Source organism: Sorex araneus, chromosome X (genome assembly GCF_027595985.1).
Source record: "Sorex araneus isolate mSorAra2 chromosome X, mSorAra2.pri, whole genome shotgun sequence".
Lineage (NCBI taxonomy): Eukaryota > Metazoa > Chordata > Mammalia > Eulipotyphla > Soricidae > Sorex > Sorex araneus.
This window is the reverse complement of record NC_073313.1, coordinates 36988729-37016316: the sequence shown is the minus strand read 5'-3', so window position 1 is coordinate 37016316 and position 27588 is coordinate 36988729. Positions and strand designations below refer to the sequence as shown.

Below are 27588 nucleotides of genomic sequence, written 5' to 3'. Positions count from 1 at the left end.
ACAGTCTCTTTATAAAATCCAAAGTAACAACACCATAATACTCATGGCAAAACATTAATTCACATTACAATGTGATCTGATTCAAATACGTTTCCAAGATTCTCAATTACCCTGTAATAAGCATGGTTTGGTCCGACGTTATGAAGAACTGCTGTCCTCCAACTTGTCAAACCTTGAGGAGCATGACTGAATATTACCCTTGGCTCCAGATACATGACCTTGCTCTGACCAGGCTAATAACAAGATAAAAGGGAAACAAAGCAATTGAAACAATAGTAAATATTATCACCTACCAGATGACACATTTTTATCAATTCCATAAAAATTTCTAAAATGTGAAGCGCTGTAAGACTTTATAACGTACTTAAGAGAAAGAAAAATTGAAAATTGTAGTCCAAATGCACTCCTAAACTTAGGAAGGCCCGGGAGTTAAAATAACTCTGGGGGCGGATAATAACTAGGACTGAAAATCATTGAAGAAGACCATAACTGTCATCAGCCCAACTATGTACATGGTGTCACCTTGTGCTCTGTGAAATTAAAGGGTCCTTGGGTCATATAAGAAATACTGTGCCATAGGAAATTACCCAGACATATGTCTACTAAAGTATTTTCACAGCACTTAATGTGTGAATAAGGGACATCCTGTTTACTTGAGAATTGGGAAGTACTTCACTGAAATTCACAGAATTACTTGGTGTAAGATTCTCTCACCTTATCCCACAAAACTCACTTCACAGGAGGAGTGCATCACAGAATACTATTTGGAAATGTTGATAGCCACCTCTCCTATCTTATAGGAGTGAAAATAAATAGCCAAGAGGAACTGGAACCCAAGTTTCTCAGTTACACCTAATCCTTTACACCAGACCTCTTATCATCATCTATGCTATATTATAAATATATACCATAGAATTATATATTTTTAATATTCTTGTAACAATCTACATTGCCTATATGAGTTTTTACTGCTTTAGGAGCTTTTAATGCTTAAAGACTTAAATCTTTTAATACTGATAGCTCATAAGAATGTATAATTACTTGAAGAATGTGATCTGAGTAATTCGATCAATATATTTTAAAACAGAGCTAACTGAAGAGGGAAAAATCAAGTAAGTCCTTCATAAATTAATGGCAAAACTTAAAATGAACATTTTATTTAATCACTTCATTTTCTCCCATCTTTACTTTCGTGAGAGTAATAGCATATAGTTCGTTTAATTTTAAAGACTTCTAAAAATTACCAAAAATAATCTAGTTCATTATCTGCTATGTCAAAGTTTAATTCTTTACCAATCCTAATGTCTATGAAGCAGAAAGCAAATTTTATCAGAGGGTAATAGCAAAGACTGTGGAAACAGGTCGATCTACCTATGAAGTTTACCTGAGACACTTGCTGCATGATTGAACTTGAGTTAGTTAACTAATCACTCTAGTCCTCCAACTTCTTACCTATTAGTTGAAATAGTGGCACATTCCTAACAGAGTTGTTGTGAAAATTAAATTAGGTAGAATCAGGGAGATAGTTCAAAAGTCTGGAACTCACGCCTGGCAAGGCCAGAGCCCCAGGTTCCGACCCAGGCACTGCATGGACTCAGAGCTGTCCTAGAGTCACCAGCACCACTGGAGAGCAGCCCCCAGACAAGCACCCAATGCACACAAAATAAGACAAACAAGAGATCAAGACATGAACAGCATTTAGCATTATGTCTGGTACACAGTAATTGCTCGATAAAAGATACTCATTATCAATGCTAGCTTGAACTACCACGTCATTATTTTTTATGCTACAAGAAATACAACAGGATGAATATATGGACAAATTTATAATAACAAACTTGAACACTATTACAGGAAAACGGTTCGAGAACGATGTAGTTATTCACTAGATAGTTCTAAGAATGTTCATAAAAGCACTACTGGCTACAAATCTGGAACAATCCAAATCCTTATCTGCTCTGAAAGCTGATGATACATACTACTAGCTCACAAAGGACTGCTCGGAGACGAGAACTAACCACATTGGACACAGTGGAGGCAAATCCCCCAAACCTAATGATGAATAAAACAAGCCGATATAAAGAAACACACTTTGACTAATGTCTGACTACACTTCTATAAAGTTCTAAGGTAAAATGAATGCAGATTCTTTTAAGTAAGGATAGTGATTGTCCATTCGCATGGTGTCTGAAAATGTGGACTAAGGAGCTGTTCTTTTGTGATGCTGGTCCTGTTCTTGTTTTTTGTTTGGTGGTGGTGGTTGTTGTTGTTGTTGTTGTTGTTGTTGTTGTTGTTGTTGTTGTTGTTGTTGTTGTTGTTGTTGTTGTTGTTGAGTCTGGGTATGAGTTATCAATCTGTAAAAATTAACTAGTGGCATAATTTATAATGTGTGTACCTTTCTGGATGTATCCCCTACTTTGACAGTAAGTTTTAAGAAAAGGAGCAAGCAATTTAAGCCTGGTGAAAACAGTAGAAACTCTGTTAATCAAGTCTGGGGCAGAGGAAAATCCCTCTTTCTGACTGCCACTTGCCATCATAAAAGTGGATGAATCTTATCTCTGAGGGCTGAAAGCTACTTTACAGCTGAAATGTGTCAGAGCATGATTGTGGCCTAAAGACAGATATGGGTTTTAGTAAACTTAAGTTACTGAGGACATTGGAAGGGGAATTTGTATGTAAGTAACATAGATTATGGGTAATTACGAGGCAAGAAATGAAGGCCATCTCGGACCTACCACAGAAAGTTAAAATTACACATTGTAGCTTTTACTTTACTCATATTTTTATTACAGGAATAATATGTTATAGAAATAAGAATTTTCTGAAGTTTCCTATAATGTAAATTATAAAATCCATATTATACTGAATTATTAATTACTACTAGAATACTAATAATGCAATAGCATAAGGCAAAAATAATGACTTTCTGATTTTCTTTGGTGGCTATTAATAAAATAATTTAATTTTAGTGGCTTCCACGGCATTACATATTTATAGAGGCTCAAATAACAATCCAGTATTGCTGACACAAGAGATCTGAGCTTCTGGTAAATTTTAGAAATAAAAGAACGTTTAATTTTTTACTTCTCTGCCAAGCCTTCATTCATGGCAGAGACTGCGCTAAGTAGATTGTATTACAATAAGCATTTCCTGAAAAAACAAACAAACATTTTTTACTAAGATTACAGAAATCCAGATATGCATATACATGGATACCCAAGTAATTAGGAGCCCTGATATTATAAATCATATATAAGGGACATCATTACCTCTGCAGTACATTTTAGTTTTGTTGTGTTTCCTTCAGGAACGTGAAGAATAATTTCTCCCTTTTCTAGGGAACTGAAGCCTGGGTTCCATGTTACTTCACACTCCAGTGAGGAATGTGGTTCAACTATGCCTACAGAGGATTCAGAGAGAATGAGTCATGCACCATATTTTAATAACATATAAGACCTAGATACTTACACATGCATCTATTTAATATCCAAAATAAGGGGTGGCACAAAAATATATTTATTTAAAATTATTTATATTAAACTCATAACAATTATCAAAGGAGTACGTAAGTACAGAGATAGATCAAAATCTAATACTCATATCTTACTTTTTAAACTTTGTTGGAAAATTAAAATACTTGAAAAAAGTAACAATATTTGGCAAAAGCTAAAACATCATAAATGAAGCAAACACTCCCAGGTAAGGAATGGCTCTACACAGAGTCAGCAGAAAACTATTCATGACCCCTGAGCAAATAAATGTCTCACTTCATGCTTCCCAACACTGAATTGCTTTTCAACATCTGGCACTTACTCAATTTTCGGAGATAATAATTACTATTATCAGACCTCTGTGAAAAAGAAATCATCACATTCCTAGAGATCAAACTTCTAACACAACAATCATTAACACATTCCTATAATTCAAATGTACTGAGAACCCAAACAATCTGAGGTATATTTGGTGTCACCTTCTTCAATATATTTTAATTCCTCATCTTTGGAGTAAGAAAATGATACTTAAGAGAAAAAGAATGAATCGGAAGTTCTTTCATCAGGAAGAGAAGATCACCTAAGACCAAAAGCACAGGACACTAAAGGAGAGACGAGAGACGAGAGACGAGAGACCATCCCAAACTTTGCCTTGGGTCATATCAACTCTCACACACTGGTACTCTCCTCGATCTTAAAAAATAAATAAATAAAATGTATAACTCAGATTATTGTAGTGGCCATCAACAGAAAAGGGATTAACATGTAAAGGGATTAACATGCTGTGTGACACCCAGCAAACGCTCATTGTGAGATATTTGGGGGGTGGGGAGGTGAGTTTTCGGGTCACACTCAGCAGTTATCTGGCGCTATTCTGGCTCCATGCTGGGGTCACAGCAAGGAAACACAGAAGTTGGCTGCAATACCAGACAAGTTTTTCTATTTGTTTGTTTGTTTAGGGATTAGATCATACCCAGTGTTGTTCAGGATTTAGTCCAAAAGGTCCTAGGGACCCTATCAGATGCAGGCGACAGAACTCGGGTGAGCTGCATGCAAGGCAAGCACCCTCCCTGCTATGCTGTCACTGCAGCCCCTGAGCACATGTTGTAACCCCTGTACTCTCTCCAATGAAATATGATTACTAATACTCCTGAAGGCCTAGACTATGATAAACAAAGTCATTTCTTAAAAAAAAGTTGGAATGATCATGGATGAGTTAACAGTCAAGTCCACTGGGATTATATTTGTCTGTAAGGAACAAAACCGTCCTGCTACAATGGATTATGTAGGTATGGGATCGTTAATCTTTCGCAATCAGAAATCCACAGATAGCTATTCCGGTTTTTCCTTAACAGGTCAGTAATGTCTTCAAGGAACAATGATTCTTCTATCTTCCAATGCCATTCCTTACTGTGTGGCCCTTCCTCGATGTGGAAAGGCATCAAAACATAGTAGTTAGCCACTCTTAAAAGAACATACCAGAGAGATAACAGAGTGCGTAGGGCGCTTGCCTTGCATGCAGCTGACAAGGGTTAGATCCCGGCATCCCATATGATCCCTAAAGCACCATCAGGAGTACGCTCTGTGCACTAATGGGTATGGCCCAAAACCAAATAAAATAAAAAGCATATTCTAGGGCTATGTTCAAATTTTTTTGGTTGCTTTTGGAGTCACATCCAGCGATGCTCAGTGGTTTCTCCTGGCTCTGCACTTATAAATTACTCTTGGCTGGGCTCAGAGGACCATATGGGATGCTGGGAATCAAACCCAGGTCAGCCGTGTGCAAGGCAAACGCTCTACCCACTGTGCTATCTCTCCAGCCTCGCTATGCTCAAATTTGAGAAATTCTAGTTTGTATTTCATTAGTCTGGGAGAATACTTAAGGACTGCTACCCAAACAAAACTGGAGTACTATTAAGAAGGGAAGTGAGTGTCATCAAATATGGACTTAGAAATCTCCAAAGTTGGTGTTAAGCCAACTATGGGAGCAGAGAAGGTGTGCAGCGGTTCTAAACTGACCTAAGAAAGTGTAGATAAAATGTCATGATAAGGAGATGACATTTGAGCTATCACAATGTACAATTTCTAAGTTATTTTGAACTGCTGGATCATACCATTATCATATCAAAACTAAAAAAAAAACTATGTTTACTTTTGATAGTAGTGATGTGATGATATTCATCTGTATCTGTGATGGTTAATTTTGTCTATTTTGACAGGCTCTGGTGTGCTTACCTATACCAAGTCAAACATCAGTCTAAATGCTCCTCTGACCATGCCTTTAAGAGGTGACTAGCACTTAAACCAGCAGACTGTGAGTGCAGCCGCTTACCTCCCAAGGCGTGGGAAGGCCGCATCCAAAAAGCCAAAGGCCTTAAGAAAGAAGATTGAGTCTTTGGATCCAAGATTGACTATCACTTCTTCCACGATTTCATTTTCAAAATTGCCAGTCCACACAATTGCCAATTCCTTAAAATTCTCAAATCCTCTCTTCCTTCCCTCTCTTTCTCACTCATTTCCTTCTTAAAGAAAAATACTGAATATATTTTATTGAGAAAGAGAGAGGGGGGGAAGAAATCCTGTACAAACACAGGATCCATAGTTTTTTTTTAATTATATGCATGTCCATAATGATAAATGCCTCAATTACCATATATGGTTTACTTCTATGTAAACATATATTCACTGTGCAATACGCACTCATTTACTAATGTGTGAAAACAGGATTAAATGAACTAAATCTAAATCAAACAAAAGAAGAAACTATTACCTTTAACTGGATTAACGGAAAATGCCATCCCTTTTTTCTTCACAGGTTCCCATTCAAATTGGGCAAAATAATTATTGGGATTATACAAACTAACTGTCTTCCTAAAACATGATTTCATCAAGAAACCTTGTGGTTTCAATACTATGTCATTGTAAGACAACTCAAGTCTTACTGGGTGGACAACTGCCATCACAAGTATGTGTCCAGTAGGTTTACCATTCAATTTAAAGGTGAAAGACCTGGAACACAGTAAAAGGATCCAAATTTAACTGCCATTAGCTGTTATAGAATTCCCCAGTTACATGAAAAAAACGCATGCAGTATTTAATGTACATAATTTCTATTTGTAAAGACACAGTGCAGCATGTATTATAATAATTATTAAATTAAATATATTAATTATTGGGCGGGAGCAATAGTACAGAGGGTTAAGACACTTGACTTGCACACAGCTGACCCAGGTTCAATCCCCAGCATCCCATATGGTTCCCCGAGCACCACTAGGAGTGATTCCTTAGTGCAGAGTCAGAAATAACCCCTGAGCATTGCAAGGTATGGCTCAAATTATGAAAAATAAATAAGCATATTAATTATAAATGCACATTCTATCAAAGGAAACGCTCATTCTAGAAAATGGGAATTCAGAGATAAAAACCTACTTCCAAAACTTCCCAACGGTGGTAGTGTGAAATATCATTGAAATATAAGTGCAGGCTATGGGTGGAATAACAAATGAAAACTGTTTGCTCTTTTCAAGTTCTTTAAACTGAATATCAAACTCGATCAAAACATGCACAGATAGCATATTAATAATATTAATTACTTGTGAATTTATGGAATGCACACAAACATCTCCAAAGTTAAGAACAGAAGGCCCTAAAAAAGGAAAAATAAATTTAATTAATAAAAGTAAAATTAACGAAATATTAATGTTGGCAAATGTTCATATTTTTGAAAGTTCACAGTACAATAGACTATAATACATTTAATATGTAAGAATCTATTCTAGGGGCTGGAGCAATAGCATAGCGGGTAGGGCGTTTGCCGTGCACGCAGCAAACCCGGGTTTGATTCCCAGCATTCCATATGGTCCCCTGAGTACCGCCAGGAGTAATTCCTGGGCGCAGAGCCAGGAGTAACCCTGTGCATTGCCGGGTGTGACCCAAAAAGAAAAACAAATCTATTATAGAATATTGTAATACAAAATATATAGTACCTAATAAAAATATTCTGACATACTATACATATACTGTATTTTATGCAAAAAATGACAAAATTATTAGCATTCACTGATCCTCCTGGATACACTGGTGCTTGGTGAGCTCCAAGAATTTACCCAGCAATACTGGGGCACCATGTGGTACTGCGTACACCAGTCATACCAGGGTGGGACACATGTAAGGAATATGCCTGAACCCCTAGTGATCACTCTGGCCCCTTTTAATACTCCTTTATATTCCCTCATTTCCAGAATCCTTTCTCTATCCTTCCCGAAGTCAACCAAAAATTTGCTGTATGCTACTGTCGAATATTTTACATTTTCTAGAATCTAATATGACTGAAATAAGATAGTTTATACAGACTTTCTCTGATTTATTTCACTCAGTAAATTCCTCAAGGATTAACTCAATTGTTTCACGTGTCAATAGCACATTCCTTATATTATTAAGTAGCAGGTGAATATCTCTTCATCTGTTGATATTCCATGTGCTTCCAAGTACCGACTATAATAATTACAGCTGCTAAAACATACGTGTACAAATATTAATATGAACACCTCTATATATTCTTTTGGATACACATGTAAGAGTGTAATAGATGGACTGCATGGTAGCAGCAGGGTTAAATGCAGAAAGTGTCAAGTAATTGGAGGGGGGAAGGGCACAGCTGGTCGTGCTGATACCCCATGGCCATTCCTGTTGGGACCCAAGAACAGCACAAAACTTTTTTCTTTATTACTTATTGAATCATCATGAAAAACAAAGTTACAAAGATATTTTTATTGAGTTTCAGGTGTATATTGTTCCAACACCAATCCCTTCATCAATGTGCACTACCCTCCACCAATGTGCCCATTTTCCCTCCCCATCCCCCACCCCCACTCCCCCCACCCCAACCCTCTAGGAAGGCACTTTTCCCCTCCCCCATTGTCCTAGAGTTCTCTTCCCTAATAATTCTTCCCACCCCACCCCACCCCAATGGCAAGCTTCCTACTGAGGACCAGGTCTCCTACATATAGTTTCTGCTGCCTTTGAGCAACTGGTTTTCCCCTGTGACGTTTCCTTATATCCCGTATATGAGAGAAATAATTCTGAGTCTGATCCTCTCCTTCTGACTGATTTCACTCAACATCATACTCTCCAGATCCACACGCATTCCAGGAAATTGCATGACTTTATCTTTTCTTAAGGTTGAGTAGTATTCCACTGTGTATGCAAATATTTTTAAGTAGGTATAATTTCATAATCCCCCAGAGCAGTAAGATTTCCAGTCACACAGCATCTTCAATATGAACTGATAACGAGTTTTTAAGATGCTGACCATTTTAACACATTTGTGTTGAGATATATTTGAGATATAACATTAGAACCTGGTAGAGTACATAATTATTTAATATTTATAATAAGTATTGTGAAATAATCATAGCAGTAAGTCTAGTTAACAGCCATCATCTTTCCTAGTTAGAATATATGTTTTTTCTTGGGTATAAACCTTCAAGATTTACACTTAGCAATCTTCAAACATGCCATACAATATGAATAACCATGACCACAATGGTGTACATTATATGTCCATGACTAAATTTAGTATTTTAGTAACTAAGTCCCCATCATATATCATTTTTTTGTTGTAAATAAACTGATCATATTATGGATATTGTCACTGTCACTGTCATCCCGTTGCTCATCAATTTTCTTGAGCGGGCACCAGTAACGTCTACATTGCGAGACTTGTTACTGTTTTTGGCATATCGAATACACCACGGGGAGCTTGCCGGGCTCTGCCATGCGGGGTAAATACTCTTGGTAGCTTGCTGGGCTCTCCGACAGGGGCAGAGGAATCGAACCCAGGTCAGCCAGCATGCAAGGGAAATGCCCTACCCGCTGTGCTATCATTCCAGCCCATTATGGATATTATAGAGAATTTTTAGATTGCTTTTGATACTAGGGACATTTTACCAAAATTAATTCTTCCAATCCATGTGAGGTATTTTCTCATTTATTTGTGTCTTCAGTTTTTTTCATCAAGACCTTACAATTTTCAATGTATAGGACTTTTATACCATAGCTTTAATTTAACTCTATTTCCTTCTTTGGGGAAATTATAAATGGATTAGTGTTCTTAATTTCACTTGCTGATAATTTGTTATTAATATACAAAAACAAAGAGTTTACATGCTCATTTTGTATCTTGCTACATTACTAAATTACTTGCAACATATTTCTTATAGAGGTTTTAGGGTTTTCTATATATAATTTCATGTCATCTATAAATAATAACAGTTGTACTTCTTTGTTTTCAATTTGTATGCCTTTTTCTTGCCTTGTTGCTATGACTAAGGTTTCCAATACTATGCTGAATAAGAATGAGCAAAATCTTTATCAAAATTTACATTAGTAACCGACCCACCTATAGTGGTAGCTCTTTTTATAGCAGGTTTTCTTTTTCTGTTACCACACAATAAAACACATAATTATTTGTCATCAGTATATCTTCAATGATAAAATAACTATTCAGAATCTTTGTTTATTTTAAATTTCATTGCATTTTTTTCTTAAAGTTGAGCTTCTAAAGGTATCTATTAGATTTTAGTAACAATTCCTTCATCAAATATCATCAGATAACTTCAGTTCTGCAACGAGGGTCCATGGACTTAGCAGGTTTGGTTTTATTTGTTCCACTGATTCATCATCATCATCATCATCATCATCATCATCATCATCATCATCATCATCATCATCATCATCATCATCCTGTTGATTGTTGAATTTCTCGAGCGATCTCAGTAACGTCTCCATTCTTCCTAGCCCTGAGATTCTAGAAGCCTCTCCTCATCCTTCCCAACTATGCCACATTGGAGGCTCTTTCAGGGTCAGGGGAATGAGACCCAACTTGTTACTGGTTTTGGCATATTAATACACCATGGGGAGCTTGCCAGGCCCTCCCATGTGGGCAGGAAACTCTCAGTAACTTGCCAGTTTCTCCCAGAGGGAGAAGTAGGCTATAAGATATCGCATGGCTGCTTTGCAGCCACGTGGTACTGGGAGCTTGCTTTAAAGTCTCTGGATGCTGGCCGTTGATGGGATTCCATGGTGCTGGGGGCAGTCCCTGGGTGTGACTGCCTAGCTACTGGAAAATGGGAAATCTAGGTGGAAGAGGCCCAGTCCCAATCCGAGCAGGCTTGGTGGTCTCAACCCCGGGTCCCACACACCTGGGTTCCTCTGCTGGTACCTTCATGCGTGAGGCTCGTCCAAACGTGTGGAGAGGGACCTTGAGCATGGCTGTGGCTAGGCTCCAGAGGTTCGGCCGCCGGGAGCTCTGCTCGGGGCAGGAAGGGAAGTTGGAGCCCATCCCCTCCGAGGGGCCCCGGGGAAGACAGCCAGGCGCGCGGGCAAGAGACTCTCTGTGTCGCTCTCTTCCAGGAGCTTGCTTTTAAGTCTCTGGATGTTGGCCATTGATGGGATTCCATGGTGCTTGGGTCAGTCCCTGGGTGTGAACACTGCTAAGTTTCTTTGTATTCTACACTTAGTAAAAGCACATAATATTTGTCTTATTTTTTCTGACTCAATTTGCATAGAACAAACCTCTAGAGTTCCATCTATGTTGTTCATAAATGGCAAAATCTCTGGTTTTATAGCTTGTATATATATTTATATACATACATATATATCTGTATATATGTATACACACAAACACACACACACTACATTTTTTATACAAAATCACATTCACGGGACACTTGAGCTGTTTGTGTATCATGCATAGCCCATATGTTTCCTTTTTAAGACTATTTTCATTTATTTACTATTTACTTATGAGGTTTTGGACCCCACCTGGTAGTGCTCAGGGCTCGCCCCAGGTCTTCAGATGGGTTCAGGGGACCATATGGGGTGCCCAGGATCGAAGCCAGGTTGGCCATATATGCAAGGCAAGTGCCCTACCTGCTGTGCTATTGCTCTGGCCCCTGGAACATCATTCACTATTGGAGGGATGGCAAACTGGCTCTGCCTCTATGATAAACTGTGTTGATCACCTCAAAAACGTTAAAATGAGGAACTGGAGCAAAGCAGGTAGGGCATTTGCCCTGCACATGGCCGACCCGGGTTCAATTCCCAGCATCCCATATGGTCCCCCGAGCACTGCCAGGAGTAATTCCTGAGTGCATAAGCCAGGAGTAACCCCTGTGCATCACCAGGTGTGACCTAAATAAAGCAAAAAATGTTAAAATTAAAGTGCTATATGATCCAGAAATTGTACATCTTGGTATCTATCCCAGGAACACAAATATTTTACTTCAAAAATATGTGTGCACTCCTATGTATATTGCAGTGCTTTTAACAAGAGCCAAGATATGGAAATAGTCTATGTGCCCAATGTCAGATAAGTGAATTAAGAAATTGCAGTATACAATGGAATACTATGCAGCTGTTAGAAAAGATGAAATCATGAAATTTGCATATAAGTGGCTTAACATGGAGTGTCATGTTAAGTGAAATGAGTCAGAAAGAGAGAGACAGACACAGAATGACTACACTCATTTGTGGAATATATAGTAACATAATATGAAACTAACACCTAAGGATAGTAGAGATAAAGGTCAGGAGGATTGCTCCACAGCTCAGAAGCTGATCTCATATGCTGGGGGAAAAGGCAGCTGAGATAGAGAAGGGATCTTTAAGTAAATGATGGTTGGAGGGATCACTTGGAATGGTAGATGCATGCTGAAAGTAGACTATGGACCAAACATGATGGTCACTTAGGACCTGTACTGCAAACTGTAACACCCAAAAGGAGAGAGAGAGAGTAAGAGGGAATGTACCTGCCACGGTGGCAGGGGGTGGGAGGGGTTGGGGCGGGGAAAGGGATACTGCTGAGAATAATGGTGGTGGAGAATGGGCACCGGTGAAGGGATACCCATCCCTAGTCAAACTTAACATTGTTTGACTGAAACACAATCATGAAAGTTTGTAAGTCTGTAACTATCTCAAGGTGATTCATTAAAATTTAAAAAAAATTAAAAAGAAAAGAAATTGTGGTTTAATGCCCAACCACAGAAGAATGGGTCAAGAAGATGTGATACACACACACAATAGAACACTACACAACTCTAAGAAAAAAATAAACTCATGTAATTTGCCACACCATGGATGGAACTAGAGGGTATCATGCTGAGTTAAGTCAGAAAGAAAGGAAAGACAGATACAGAATGATCTCTTTCATAATCTTGGACTTAGGATACACAGCAAAGTAGCAGCAAAGGGCCAAAGGCAACACAATGGGAGAACTGATGTACTGAGTTTGGGGGAAGGGGGTTTAAAAAAAGGGACACTGAGGTTCTTGGGTGAAGGAGGAGGGTACACTGGTTATAGGTATGTGGTACTGCAATTCTGTACAAGGGAAACATCATTAACATTATCGTAAACCACAAATCTCAATCAATAAAAATGTTTAGAAATAAAGAAATTGTGGTACATACACACAATAGAATACTACATGGCTATAAAAACTGACAAAAGAAAGCCTGCCTTTTCCCATATCTTGGATGGACCTAGAATTTATCATACTTAGTTAAGTAAGAAAGGCTACAAATGCTGGGTTATTTTAACCAGATTGTGTGTGTGTATGTGAGAGAGAGAGAGAGAGAGAGAGAGAGAGGAAGGTAATGGATAATGTCCAATGAAAACACTAGGACTCTAACAACAAAACTGAGTTCACTCTGTGTGGCTTTGGGAGGAGGAATGGTGTGAGAAGGATGGAGTAGGTTTTAGACATACCATACGGATAGTGGTAGAGCAATTTTGGTACTTTGATGTTGGATGAGGTGCCTTAAATTTGCATACCAAAAGGATATTAACACTATCATACACTGTTTTAGCTCAATAATAATAAAATTAATAAAATAAAGTAAATACAGACTTTAATAGTTTTTTAAATAGATTCTTACCAATGATTACTTGGTGAATTTGCTTTGGTGTCAAAACAATTGAACAGTGATGTTTCTCAGTAGGAGTGGATGGTTCAGACTTAATTCCTTGGATAATCTGTATTAAGTCACATTATTTCAAAATCAATTATTCAGTATTGGTAAAGAGGGTATAAGCATTTCCATGACATCATCAAATATCAAATACTGCACTTGCCTTTCTTTTCAGAGACTTTGTGACTTTGGCTATTATGTTCTTGGTAGTTAGCATTTGGTTAGGTTTGGGCCAAAGGTCTATTAACTGGGACTCCTCTGGAACCTCTGCTCCTAAATGCTCAGGTGATTTCACACCTGAATCAGGAGGTATTTCTCTCTCTGTTATACTATGTGATCTTATGAATTCCCTTTAGAAATAAAAAATAGTAATTAGATGAAGTCGAGTAATTTGGAAAATTCATCTGCGAACCCAAATATTCCCTATTGCATGTTGTTGCCATCCCACTTAAAACCATGTAAGATGGCTGAGACTGTGCGAATCTGCATGAAAGTGTTCTTTGCTGAAATTGCCATTTTCAATCAGCTCTCTAAGGAAATTATGCCCACCTCCAACACCCAGAATGCACTTCGCAGTCAATTCCACCTTTGGAGCACAAAAAATACAAGCCCCTTTAGCTCAAGGCAAGGATAATTGTGATATAATTCATGCTCAGGAGATCCTAGACATTTGACTAACAGCAACAATTATTTTCAAGTTCAAAAGGAAATAATTATAGTCAAAATAGTTCGCTATTTTCTCTTTTCATATCCTGGACCAAGTAATATGAAATAAATTTGTTATATGTATGCCAAGGGGACAGAAAAAAAGAAGCTTCATTTATGACAGGGAAGATATGATGATTACTGCAATAAGGTTCAAGTACAACATAAAATTTAATGAAATGTTTTAAATGCCAGAATTAAAAACCTAGTTATGTAAATGATAATAGACAGTAAACCATGTTGTATTAAATATTTGAATTGCCTATTTCATAGGTTAGGGTCATATAGCAATTAATCATTACAAATTGACTTTTGTTGCTTGACCTTCTGATGATTCCATTTGCCATGTTAAGTTTTGTGGGAGCAAGTAATATGAAGTAAATTTGCTATATGCCTCCCAAGGGGGCAGGCTGGAGGATGGCAGGGACCCTGAGGGTGCTGGTGGTAGGATTTGCTGCAGCAATATTGTATGCCTGAAATAATTCTAATATACACAACTTTGTAAATCAGTGTCTTAATTAAATATACACATATATATTTTCATCTTAAAGGTCATTCAAATGACAAAAAAAAGGAAATAAATAAAGAAATGAAACACACCATGACCTGTTTCATGTTATCTGAGGAAGTAAACTTTACCTCTCTGCTTGCTTCTGTATGCGCATATTTCTCAAATAGTTAATATATCGTGCATAATAGTTTTTATGGAGTCCCTTTTCTAATTTTTCAAGATCTGTGTACTCGAATTCAGGATCCACGTAACTGTATCTCGGAATCTTCGTGAAAATTGTCCTACAATATGACAATATGAGCAAGATATGTTATTATTTTAACACCAGCATTAAATCAATCAGTATTAAATGCTACCTGTGCCAGAGGTGGGCTATAGAACAGTGAATAGGACAAATTTAAGCTCTTGTCCTCATACCTATTGCATATCAAACGTTACTAAGTGTAGCACTAAAGCATTATCTAATTTCCTTACTGGCTGATTTAAGAAAAAAAAACTCCTTGAGGTCACTGGAAAGCGATGGCATCTACACTAAACCCACTCTTGGGGGAACCATCAAGTAGGCAGCTTGGACAGTTCTAGATTACTGATGCAACTAGACACACATCTGGGTAGAGTTTCCTAAAAGTTAGCTGCTTTTAGATCACTGTGATATAAATTAGGAAGAAAGGCAGAGAGATAGCTCAGAGGGCTTTGCAAGTGGGAGGCCAGGTACCACATGGTCCTCTGAGCCCTAATAGCAGTGACCCCGCCAAGCACAGAGTCCGGAGTAACCCCAGTAACAAACAATACATTTACACAGAGAAAAATTGTGAAAAATCACATGCTGCTTGATATATCATAGTCACGAACTGGGCTCACTCTATTTCTTCCCATTTAAAAAGTATAACTAGGGCAGGAGTGACAGGATGGCAGAGAGGCACTTGCCTTGCCAATCTGGGTTCAATCTCTGGCATCTCATATGGTCCCCCCAACACTGCCAGGTGTAATTCCTAAGTGAAAAGCTAGAAGCAACCCTTAGGCATTGCCAGGTGTCACGCAAAAAGCAACTAAATAAATAAAAATAAAAAGTACAATTATTTATACCTTCTGACTTTCATCTTCCTCAATCCTCAATAATTTTAGCAATTTAATTCCCACTCTAGAGGCTGGGGAGACTGCGCAAAGGGCTGCAGAACAAGCAAGGCATGCAAGAGCCTTGGGTTCAATCTCTAGTACTACTTGGCTCACCAGGAACTGAGTATAGCCCCCCAAAATAGAAAAAAAAAATTTGCTTTGAGTCATACCTAGGACTGGAGCAATAGTACAATAGGTAGGGCATTTGCCTTGCACATGGCCAACCCAGGTTCGATTCCTCCATCCCTCTCAGAGAGCCTGGCAAGTCACCAGGAGTATCCCGCCCGCACAGCAGAGCCTGGCAAGCTACCCGTGGTGTATTCAATGTGCCAAAAACAGTAACAAGTCTCACAATGGAGACGTTACTGGTGCCCGCTCGAGCAAATCGATGAACAATGGGACGTCAGTACTACAGTGCAGTGAGTCATGCCCAGCGTTGCTGAGGAGTTACACCTGGTTCTGCATTCAGGAATTACTCCAGGCAGAGCTTGGTGGACCATATGCAATGCTGGGGACTGAACCCAGGTCTGCCACTTGTAGAGCAAATGCCCTATCCACTGTACTATCACTCTGGCCCCGAAAATAGAAAATTCTTACTTTCAATAGTTAACTGATAAGTGAGAAACTGTGGAGCATGACAACAGGTGCCAGAGCAGATCTGTCCCTGCATTAGCAAATAAGACCTGTCCCTGAACATTGACCCAGTTGGGAGTTGTCACCTAACTGCATTCCTAACTGCAGCATCCAGCCCTAACTGGGACTGGGCAAAGTAGAGTTGGAAAGGTGATAGGTCAGTAATGCTAAACTGCATGTGATTGGACCATCCTCTTAAGCCGAGACCCTCTATGAAATATGTGTTTCTTTGGCCATCGACTGTCTCCTGCAGTAGTTCCTCCGCGCGCCCTTCATCCTTCGCACCGCATCTGCCCAGACCCAATGCACAACGTGTCTGGGCACACTGGGGAAAAACTGTTCCCCAACAGGCAACTATGAGTCAAATCAAGTTATCTAATATTTCTCCCTGTTTTGAGCCACCCCTCCTTTGTGAAAAGCTGAGTTCTTCAGAAAAGGAGGCAGTGAAAGAGAGAAAGAAGGGATAGTTAGAGGGCCCAGAGTCATAGTACGGTGGGTAGGGCGCTTGCCTTGCAGCAGCCAAGCCGGGTTTGATCGCCAAGCACTGCCAGGAGTGAGCCCTGAGTGCAGAGCCAGGAGACAGTCCTGAGGATTGCCAGATTTCGCAAAGAACAAACCAAAAGGCGGGAATAGTTAGAGTGAAATTCAGGCTCTGGGAACATGAATCCCGTTTAGAACCAGAAATTAGTCTGTATCTGAAGACCTTTTTAAATAAGGACAAAAGCAAGTACTTGGAAAGGTGGAGTAAGTAACTGAAGCAAAAAAAAAAGTTATTAACATACCTAAAAAATTGCTTATTAGGTCCTCAAAGTAAAACGTTTAAGGGGCCAGGAAGAGAGCTCAATGGGTGGGCACACAGGCTGTTCCATCCCTGGCAACACACAGTTCTCCAAGCACCTCTGAAAGTGGCCCTCGTGGCGCCCAAGGATCTTGGATGATGGCTCTCGGCCCTCAGAGCAATGTTTGGGAGGCTCCCAACGCGAAGAAAATGTGTAAGTTTTTAAAAAGTTTAAACTTTAGGAAATACTCTACAGCACTGAGTGTTTTCTTTAAATGTATATAGAAGACAAAGACAGCAGTGTTAGTATCTTCCTCTTTCACTAATTTAAAAATATTTACTTGATGGGGCAGGAGACATGGTACAAAGGGTTAAGGGGGCCACCTTGAATGCCGCCAACCCTGGTTTGATCTGTGGCACCACGTGGTCTCCCAAGTACCCCCATGAGAATCTCTGAGCACAGAGCCAGGACTGGTGCCAAAGTACTGCCCCACGGTGTGGCCTAAAACTCCCTCAGAAAAAAAATCACTAAGTGCCTTCTATATGCATGACATTGTTCTAGTCAGGGTACACAACCGTGAATGAATACGGAACAAAAATTCCCACCTTACTTTCTTCTCAAAAATTCCTACCTTACTTTCTTCTCAAAAACCCGAGATAAACATTTACTAAAAACAGCAATTATAATTATTGGCAACTTAAAACATGACAATATTTCATTAAAGTTATGAATCACTAGCTCAAAAATAACTGAATTCAGGTTCCTATCTATTCATATGTAAAACTGTAAATTGAGAAAAATTATATTTATTTCAATACTGTTATCTAACATAAAATGTTTAACTGTTAGTGAAAAGTCGAGCTTTCTAAGAACATCTAAATGATTAATAATGACTGACACAGAAATGAAATGTGAACATTAAATGAATAAATTTGATCTCACTATAGATCTGTCTGAGCAGAAGAGAACTGAAACAGACACAGTAAAAACCGTTTCCAAGGGTTGAGGAGATGCTCAGCAGGCTGGGACCTGAGTTTGGGTCCTGGCACCAGCAAGTCCTCCGAGAACTACAAGGTGAGAGCCTAGAGGCTACTGAGAACCACCCGGTATAGAGAGCTTCGGTGGCCCCAGTTCTGCCAGGCCTGGCCCTGGTTGTCTGTGACACTAAAATTCCTGAGCAGCCTAAGAAAAAACAAAATCATGCTATTTGCAGCAACATGGAGAGACCTAGAAGGTATCATGCTGAGTGAAGTCAGTCAGAAGGAAAGGGGCAGATACAGAATGGTCTCTCTCGTATGTGGGACTTAAAGACACAGAAAAGCAGCAACAAATACTCAAAGGCAACACAATGAGGGAACTGAGACACACACAATTGAGCTGGGGGCTGGGGGAGAGGGAGGGGGAAAGGGTCTTTGGGGAAGGGAGATGACTGGTGACGGGTCCATGGCATTAGCATTGCACCCATGAAAAACCATTATTAACAGCATTATAAGTTGAAAAAGTAAAAATATAATTTTCAAAAACATTTTTAAAGGCTGAGCAGCTTCCAATCTTCAGACCTGTGAGTTGAAGCACCCATTCTGGTTGGCTAAGTATCACCCCAGGCCCCTGATCCCTTTCTAGTTTCCTTTATATTATATAATGACTTAAATGGAGTCTGAGGATCAGGCGAGATCATACAGAAGCGGAGGCCTAGCCTGCTGCTGTGGTGACAACAGTTCAAATCCCAAGGCCACATACTGGGCCTCTGCACCACCAGGCGTAGGGTCAGACTATAGAGCCAGATGAGGCCCTGAGCACCACTGGGTGAGAAAAGGGAGGGAGGGAGGGAAGGAGGGAGGGAGGGAAGGAGGAAGGGAGGGAGGGTGGGAGGGAGGGAGGGAGGGAAAAAAAGAAAGGAGAGAGAGAGAGAGAAGGAAAGAAGGAAGGAAGGAAGGAAGGAAGGAAGGAAGGAAGGAAGGAAGGAAGGAAGGAAGGAAGGAAGGAAGGAAGGAAGGAAGGAAGGAAGGAAGGAAGGAAGGAAGGAAAAAGAGGGAGGGGAGAAAGGAAGGAAGGAAGGAAGGAAGGAAGGAAGGAAGGAAGGAAGGAAGGAAGGAAGGAAGGGAGGGAGGGAGGGAGGGAGGGAGGGAGGGAGGGAGGGAGGGAGAAAATAGCATCTGTGTGATTTTCATGTTTCTATTTAATAGTAGTTGCCAAATATTAAAAGAGAGGCTAGTGTGTATAGCAGTTCTAAGTTCTTGATGACAAGCTAATTCTGGGTTGTAATTCTAATGCGATTCCAAGAAAGAGCACATAAATAATAGTGCGCTTAATAGGTAAAGAAACAAATGGAGAAAGTTCAGAAACTGTCATGTACACAACTGTCATGACAACCAACTAGCAGAACACAGCCATCAGAAAGGGGACTCGTTTCAGTCTCACGAATCACGAAATCACGAAAATCCCGTTAATCACCGATTTCTCGGGCGGGCTCAATAACATCTAATTTCGTCCTTTCCCTGAGATCTTAGAAGTCTCTCTCGACTTGGCCCTCCTAACAATGTTGCACTGGGGGCTCTTCAGGGTCAGGGGAATGAGATCCAGCTTGTTACTGGATTTTGCATAAGAATACACCATGGGAAGCTTGCAAGGCTGTCCCATGTGGGCAGGAAACTCTCAGAAGATTGCCACTTTCTCCCAGAGGGAGAAGCAGGCTACATGATATTGGGTGTTTCAGTCTCAAATGTGTAAAACTCATTGCTAGGAAAATGGCCAAGATAAAGACAGCTAGATTTCTAGGTATCTTTTCATTAAGTTTAAGCAAGATACTGATTTTTTTGAGGTCCAATACATTTAAGTTTAGGTTTAAATGTTACTTATGATCCTAACAGGGGTGTTTGGGGTGACTGAAAATAAGATTTTCAAAAGGCCAAATAATGAAAATAATGATGATGATAAGGATATAATAAGAATAAATGACTTCGCATTTAAATAATTTTTAATCTTATGTCATTGGACACCTCACCATTTTATTAATTTCTCACTTATTTGTGATATGAGTAATATGCTTGAGGAATGAAAAGTATCAGGGTGGGCAAAAATATCAGTTCTAGGGGCTGGAGCAATAGCACAGCGGGTAGGGTGTTTGCCTTGCATGAGGCCTACCTGGGTCTGATTCCCAGCATCCCATATGGTCCCCTGAGCATCACCAGGAGTAATTCCTGAGTGCAAAGCCAGGACTAACCCCTGTACATCGCCGGTTGATGCAAAAAGGAAAAAAAAAAACTGGGCATCAGTGACTGAGGGATGTAGTCAAAGGGTGGTAAGGTTGGAGACGGCAACACCAAATGCCTGAAACCCTATTGTAAACAATTTTGAAAATCATGGCGTCTAAATAAAAATCTTTTAAATAAAATAAAAAAGGAAAATAGTTCAATCTTAAAATTAAAACCATCAGTCATACTTACATGACTACTTAGAGGATTCCAGCTTTTCTGACATGATTACTTTTATCATTCTTCTAGACAATAGCATAATTTAACAAATACCTTAAAATTGTAATTGACTGGTTTAACAACTGCAAGTATACAGTAGAGATGAAAAAGGTTGGAGAAAGCAAATACAGTAGAATTCAACAACATAGCAAATATAGATCAACAACAATCTTCTCCAATGCAAAAAAGGAAACATTTTATTACTATGATAATTATAACTGTTATTAGTTTTATTGGTTTATTCCAGCGGGACTTGTTAGATCTCTGCATATAACGTTGATCATGGTCTTTTTCAAAAATTCAAGTGCATTTACAAACGTTTAAGTGTAGCATGTTACCTGAAATTTTTGTGGTCTCCAGGCCTGATACTTGCAGCTCGATCATTGGGGAAGGCAATCAGTGCGTCTTTAGCAGAGTACTCCTTAGCAGAACGATGATCGTGAATAGGTGTCAGAGCTGACTGAAGCATTGCGGCGCGCGTGGATTCCTTCCTGTTTACCACATCTTTGGTCACATACCGTACTGTAGGATTACTGACCAAAGGGGACAGACCTTTCATAGAATAAATATTTAGTTTAAATATGGTTCCAATAAATTTCAGTTTTATAATACATGGATTAACTCTAACATTACTAATTTTACATTATTCATCTAACTTAAGAAACCATTCATCTAACTTAAACAGTCAGAAAATATAATTCAATATGATTCATCCAATAAACTTATATAAAACAATTTAGTAAAGCAATGTGCACAAGCAATACAAACGCATATATAAAAAATAAGACCTGAAAGACTGGGTTGGACCATATGACAAAAACTTTTGTAAGGTTAAAGAAAGCTGAATATTAGCAATTTTTAGTGGTGATTTGGTGAATAAAACACAACTGAAGAGAAGATACAACAACAATGTGATGAAAATCAGTGGTGAAAATACATTATGGAATTTTAAAAGAATCATAAATTATTTTATTGTTACATTTTATACAACTAAAATTATAAATTACATTATAGAATACAAAAAACAAATGAGTGGGTGCTGGATTGATAGTAGAACAGGTAGGACGTTTGCCCTGCACGTGGCTGACCCGGGTTCGAATCCAAGCATCCCATATGGCAGAACAATGCCAGGAGTAATTCCTGAGTGCAAAGCCAGGAGTAACCCCTGTGCATTGCCGGCTGTGACCCAAAAATAAATAAATAAATAAATGGAATATAAAATCATCAAAATATTTAATACATTTTATAGAGCACTAAATCAGTCTTATTCAAAGAATGAGCCTCAAAATGCAACATTAACATCTATCAGAATAGGTTAGAACGCAAATATTTGACAAAGACATACTTAATCTTTTATATTGGAATATAGACCAGTGAAATCTGTTTTAAGAAGTCTTCCAAGTGATTTTCATACATACAAAAGTTTAAAACCATTAAAATGAGACCATATTGTATAAATAGATATATATACATATGTAATGTATAAACTTATATATAAATATATTTAATATAGCGAACTAGCATATACAATAATTCCATATATCAACAATAAAAAAATTTCAAAAAGCTTATATAATAACTTCACTATCACTGTCATTCCATTGCTCATCGATTTGCTCAAGCGGGCACCAGTAACGTCTCCATTGTGAGAGTTATTGCTACTGTTTTTGGCATATCGAATACACCATGGGTAGCTTGCCAGGCTCTGCCGTGCGGGTGAGATACTCTCAGTAGCTTGCTGGGCTCTCCGAGAAAGGCAGAGGAATCAAACCCAGGTTGGCCTCGTACAAGGCAATAGCCCTACCTGCTGTACTATTGCTTCAGCCCCTATAATAACTTACCAGGATTAATTGCCATTACAACTTCTGTGGTAGAAGGTTTACAGACACTGTTGAAATACAAATTCATTTCATGGAAAGGTTTCAGTGTTGTAGACTGGAAATCTTCATTTGCCACTAAGCCAATAATCTCTATGATTTGCTTCACTTTAAAGATTCCAATTTGATGTGGAATAAAAGAACATGTCACTACCTTTTTTTTAAAAAAAAAAAAAAGGAAAAGTATCCAATTACAATAAGCTGAATCTTTGTATAGGTTTCCAAAGCCCCAACACATATACACAAATTGATAAGTTAGTACCCAATATAATGGAATTAGGAGATGGAGCCTTGGGAGGTGATTAGGATAGGAAATTAATGAATCCTAAGTGAGATTTGCACGCACAAAACAAGCCTCCTAGAGTTCCCTAACCCCCTCCACCACGTGAAAGTACTAAAAGTATGCAACCAGGGGAAAGGGCCCTCAGTAACCATATTGACACACTGATTTCAGACTTCCATTCTCTGTTGAGAAATAAATGTCTATAGTTGATCAACTATGTAGTCTGTGGTGTCTTTGTTACAACAGTCCAAATGAAATCAGAAACCAGTATGTAGTTAGGGAACAAATAAAAGTAAACTTAAAAAAAAAAACTATGCATAAGAGGGGCTGGAGAGGCATCGGAGCAATAGCACAGTGGATAGGGCATTCGCCTTGCACGCGGCCAACCTAGGTTCAATCTGTGGCATCTCATATGGTCTCCAAAGCAGCACCAGGAGTAATTCCTGAGTGCAGAGCCAGGATTAACCCATGAGCATTGCCTGGTGTGATGGAAGGAAGGAAGGAAGGAAGGAAGGAAGGAAGGAAGGAAGGAAGGAAGGAAGGAAGGAAGGAAGGAAGGAAGGAAGGAAGGAAGGAAGGAAGGAAGGAAGGAAGGAAGGAAGGAAGGAAGGAAGGAAGGAAGGAGAGGAAGAAAAGCAAGAAAGAAAGAAAGAAAGAAAGAAAGAAAGAAAGAAAGAAAGAAAGAAAGAAAGAAAGAAAGAAAGAAAGAAAGAAAGAAAGAAAGAAAGAAAGAAAGAAAGAAAGAAAGAGGGAAGGGAGGGCAGGAGGGCAGGAGGGAAGGGGCTGGAGAAAGATTACAACAGGTAGGGTGTATGCCTCCATGCAGCCGACCTGGGTTCAATTCCCAGCAGCACAGATGGTCCCAATTTCCCAAACCCCGCCAGGATACAACCCTGTTCAAGGAAATGCACTGCAGCAGTTCCAGAATCTCAAATTAAGAACCTCCAAAAATCTATTCCCTCAGAAATAGAAAGAAAATACAAAGAAATCTGTCAAAATCATCTATTCAGATATTTGAAAAATACTTCATTGTTTGCAAAAATCCAAGCAATATTTATTCAGGAAGAAATAGTTCAGCTCTAAAGAAAACAGGCTTTCTAGCAATTTCTGTTGCTATGATCCATCATCCTCTTTCCTACTTGAATAACAATATAGGACCAAAGCAATAGTACAGTGGGATGGGTGCTTGCGTTGTACACAGACAGCCACCCAGGTTCAATCCCTGGCACACCGTATGGTCCCCTGAGCACCACCAGTGGTTAGCCCTGAGTACAGAGCCGGGAGTAAGCCCTGTGCACTGCCAGGTCTAGCCAAACCAAAAAAACAAACAAACAAAACCATAGCCATATTACCAGGTTAACCGTGATAATCATTAACCTAGCAGAGAGCAAGGGAGAGGAAAGGGTTTGGGAGTTCTCCAAAAGCCCTATCCCGAAACAACTGTCCGTATTTATTCTGTCTGGAAACCAACTGAGAAGATGATTATTAGGACCTGCCTTCACTTTACCTGTTTCATCACGCACTCCATATAAACAACTCTCTTCTCAGGTTTTCTCTTTCCTCCCCGCCCCACCCCCTCTCCCAACCAGAAAAAAAAATCAACTTCTGAAGGTAAGAACATGAAGGACTATTTTCACTCATTTAAAGGCTAATAAATAAGAGGCAAAAAAAAATAAACAAGAATAACAAAACACAAATATTCAGAAAGAGTATTTCAAGACTGACACAGATTGTGCAGGCAAATGCATATGCCGGGAAAGAGTTAACAGAATTCTACTATCCCATCACTGGCTGACTTTGAGACTCCATACAAGCAAGGAATGAAAGGCCAAGAATTGCAAACGACCTTTCAGATCATTGAAGGTTTGCCCGATTCAATAAATGTATATGGAGGCTTTCAGTAAAGGGTTTGAAACATGAATTCAAGGAAATAAAGAAAAGCTTGGGGCTGAAGCCAGAGATATAGTAGAGGGATTGAGACACAGGCTTTGCATGCGACTGACCTATTTGATTCCCACTACCACATAAGCTCTTGAGCATCAGTGGGTACAGCCTTGGAGTTCCCTGAGCACTGTTGGATGTAGCACCGAGGTTCCAAGCACCACAGCGGGTGAGAGCATTAGAGCAGCACCACTGCCATAGCAGGGCCTCAGGCGCTTTCATTTTCTTTGCATTGTTTTGGAGACCCACCACCACCACCACTGCAAATCAAAAGAAACTCACTTCAATCTTTAGCTGATCACTGGATTAACTGAGCAGCTTCTTGACTGGCCACACAGAACAATGAAGTCAAATTTTGCAGAATTAGTCCAGCAAGTCATTACAAAAACAAAATGGCACAAGCTGTCTTCCCGTTACTCATCAATTTGTTCGAGCGGGCACCAGTAACCTCTCTCATTGAGAGACTTGTTGTTACTGTTTTTGGCATATCCAATACGCACGGGTAGCTTGCCAGGCTCTGCCGTGCGGGCTCGATACTCTCGGTAGCTTGCCGGGCTCTCCGAGAGGGGCGGAGGAATCGAATTCGGGTCGGCCGCATGAAAGGCGAATGCCCAACCACTGTGCTATCGCTCCAGCCCAAAAACAAAATAACGAACAGAAACTACTGCATTTTTTCTGGTGTTTTGATCATAGCTTCCAATATATATTTGGATACTGCCAAATAGTGGAATCTTGAGATTTAAAATAATGTAATTTGACAGCTCTGAAAATAAGATTGTCCCCAGGAGTTTCTATCATTGCTGTTTGTTGTTATTATCTGGAAGGTTTGGGCCACACCAGGCACTGCTCAGGTCTTACTCCTGGCTCTGTGCTCAGAGATCTGTCCAGGTAATGCTCAGGGGCCTTGTCTGTTGTTTTGTGAGTTTCTCTTTATTTGGGAGGTGGGGCCTCCAAAACAATGCTAAGAACGCCTAAGGGCCCCTTCTGGAGAGTCTCAGCTGCAGAGCTGGTTCTGTCTACCAGAAACACTTCTCAGACAACATTGATAAATTTGATACTATATATATTTTTATTTTATTATATTTTATTTTTGGCTTACACCCAGCAATGCACAGGGCTTAGTCCTGGCTGTGAACTCAGGAATTAACTCCTGGAGGTGCTCAGGGGACCGTATGGGATGCTGGGAATCGAACGTGGGTCAGCCTCGTGCAAGGCAAATGCCCTACCCACTGTGCTATCGCTCCAGCCCCTATATATTTTTTAAACTATAGAAAAATACATCTAAAGAATTAAGGTATGAAAGTAGGATCTCACAAAATAGAGAATATTAATAAAGCATATAAATATTTAAAAGAAATGAAGAGAGAATGTAAGTAACTCACAAATTAAGATGCAAAGAATGGGCCAGAGAGAAATTAGAAAATAGATCAAGATTAAAGAAAATTAAAGCACAAAATAATACCAACACATATAAAATGTAGCAAAAGCAATGAGTAAATTCACTGCAATGTACCTATATTCTAAAAACAAAAAACATTTAATCAATAACCTAAACTTCTACCTTAGGAAAACAAAAACCAAAGTAAATCCAAAGTGAGCAGAAGAAAGAAACAGTGATGACGAAAACAGGAAGAGATGGAATAGAGAAGTGAAAAGTCAGGAAATATCAACACACTTGAAATTATGTATTTAAAATTATTAACAATGATGTAAAATCTGTGGGCTGGAGCAATAGCACAGTGGTTGGGCGTTCGCCTTTCACACAGTCGACCCGAGTTCGATTCCTCCGTCCCTCTTGGAGAGCCCGGCAAGCTACCAAGAGTATTGCGCCCACGCGGCAGAGCCTGGCAAGCTACCCATGCGTATTGGATATGCCAAAAACAGTAACAATAAGTCTCTCAATGAGAGACGTTACTGGTGCCCGCTCAAGCAAATCGGTGATGTAAAATCTGGAGCTAGGATCACCAAGCAAAAAGAGAATTCAGTATACTAACATCGAAATTGCAAGATCATCCCTATCAGTTTTATATCAATATAAGGAATACAACGAACAACTGTATACCAACATTTTTTTTCTTTTTGGGTCACACCTGGCGATGCACGGGGGATACTCCTGGCTCTGCACTCAGGAATTACTTCCGGCGGTGCTCAGGGAACTATATGGGATGCTGGGAATCGAACCCGGGTCAGCCGCGTGCAAGGCAAATGCCCTACCCGCTGTGCTATCGCTCCAGCCCCTGTACGCCAACAAATTAAATAACCTCAACTATATGGAAAAAATTTCTAGAAAGTTGAAATCTTAAACTGATTCTAAGAGAAAAAAATTTCCCTTTGGACCCTGCTGCGGAGCGAGCATGATGGAAGAGCCCAAGGAAGCGCTCTTGGACTCCGAACAGCCCACTGAACTAATTCCGGCAGGGGACCAGAGACCCCACGGTGCGCTGAAACAGTGGGAGCCGGGCATCCCCCAATTCTTTTAACCTCTCTCTCTCTCCACACCTCCCCCCTGAGCACAGCGCAGGATCCGCGGTTTTCCTGAGCGCAAAATGGTGACGGCGACCCAGCTGAAACGGGAGGCGCGCGCGCTTGCGGGAGGCCCCAGGGGGCGGGGGCGGCGACCCCCGCCCACAGCAGATAGATACTTAAACCCACCTCCCCCACGTGCGCTTCCCTTTGGACCCTGCTGCGGAGCGAGCATGATGGAAGAGCCCAAGGAAGCGCTCTTGGACTCCAAACAGCCCACTGAACTAATTCCGGCATGGGACCAGAGACCCCACGGTGCGCTGAAACAGTGGGAGCCGGGCATCCCCC

The 27588-nt window shown here is 39.8% G+C and overlaps 1 protein-coding gene across 1 annotated transcript in view; it reads right to left on the bottom strand.

Annotated features, from left to right (window-relative positions):
• CFAP47 (cilia and flagella associated protein 47) overlaps nt 1-27588 on the bottom strand; it is a 489064-nt gene that overhangs the window by 422425 nt on the left and 39051 nt on the right. Inside the window, exons 10-18 of the mRNA XM_055121064.1 lie at nt 22518-22707; nt 21015-21228; nt 14804-14956; nt 13623-13809; nt 13427-13523; nt 6921-7137; nt 6262-6500; nt 3270-3400; nt 111-233 (exon numbers count right to left, since the gene is read on the bottom strand). Of these exons, the coding sequence (XP_054977039.1) occupies nt 111-233; nt 3270-3400; nt 6262-6500; nt 6921-7137; nt 13427-13523; nt 13623-13809; nt 14804-14956; nt 21015-21228; nt 22518-22707 (1551 nt within the window). The remainder of the gene's footprint in view (nt 1-110; nt 234-3269; nt 3401-6261; nt 6501-6920; nt 7138-13426; nt 13524-13622; nt 13810-14803; nt 14957-21014; nt 21229-22517; nt 22708-27588) is intronic.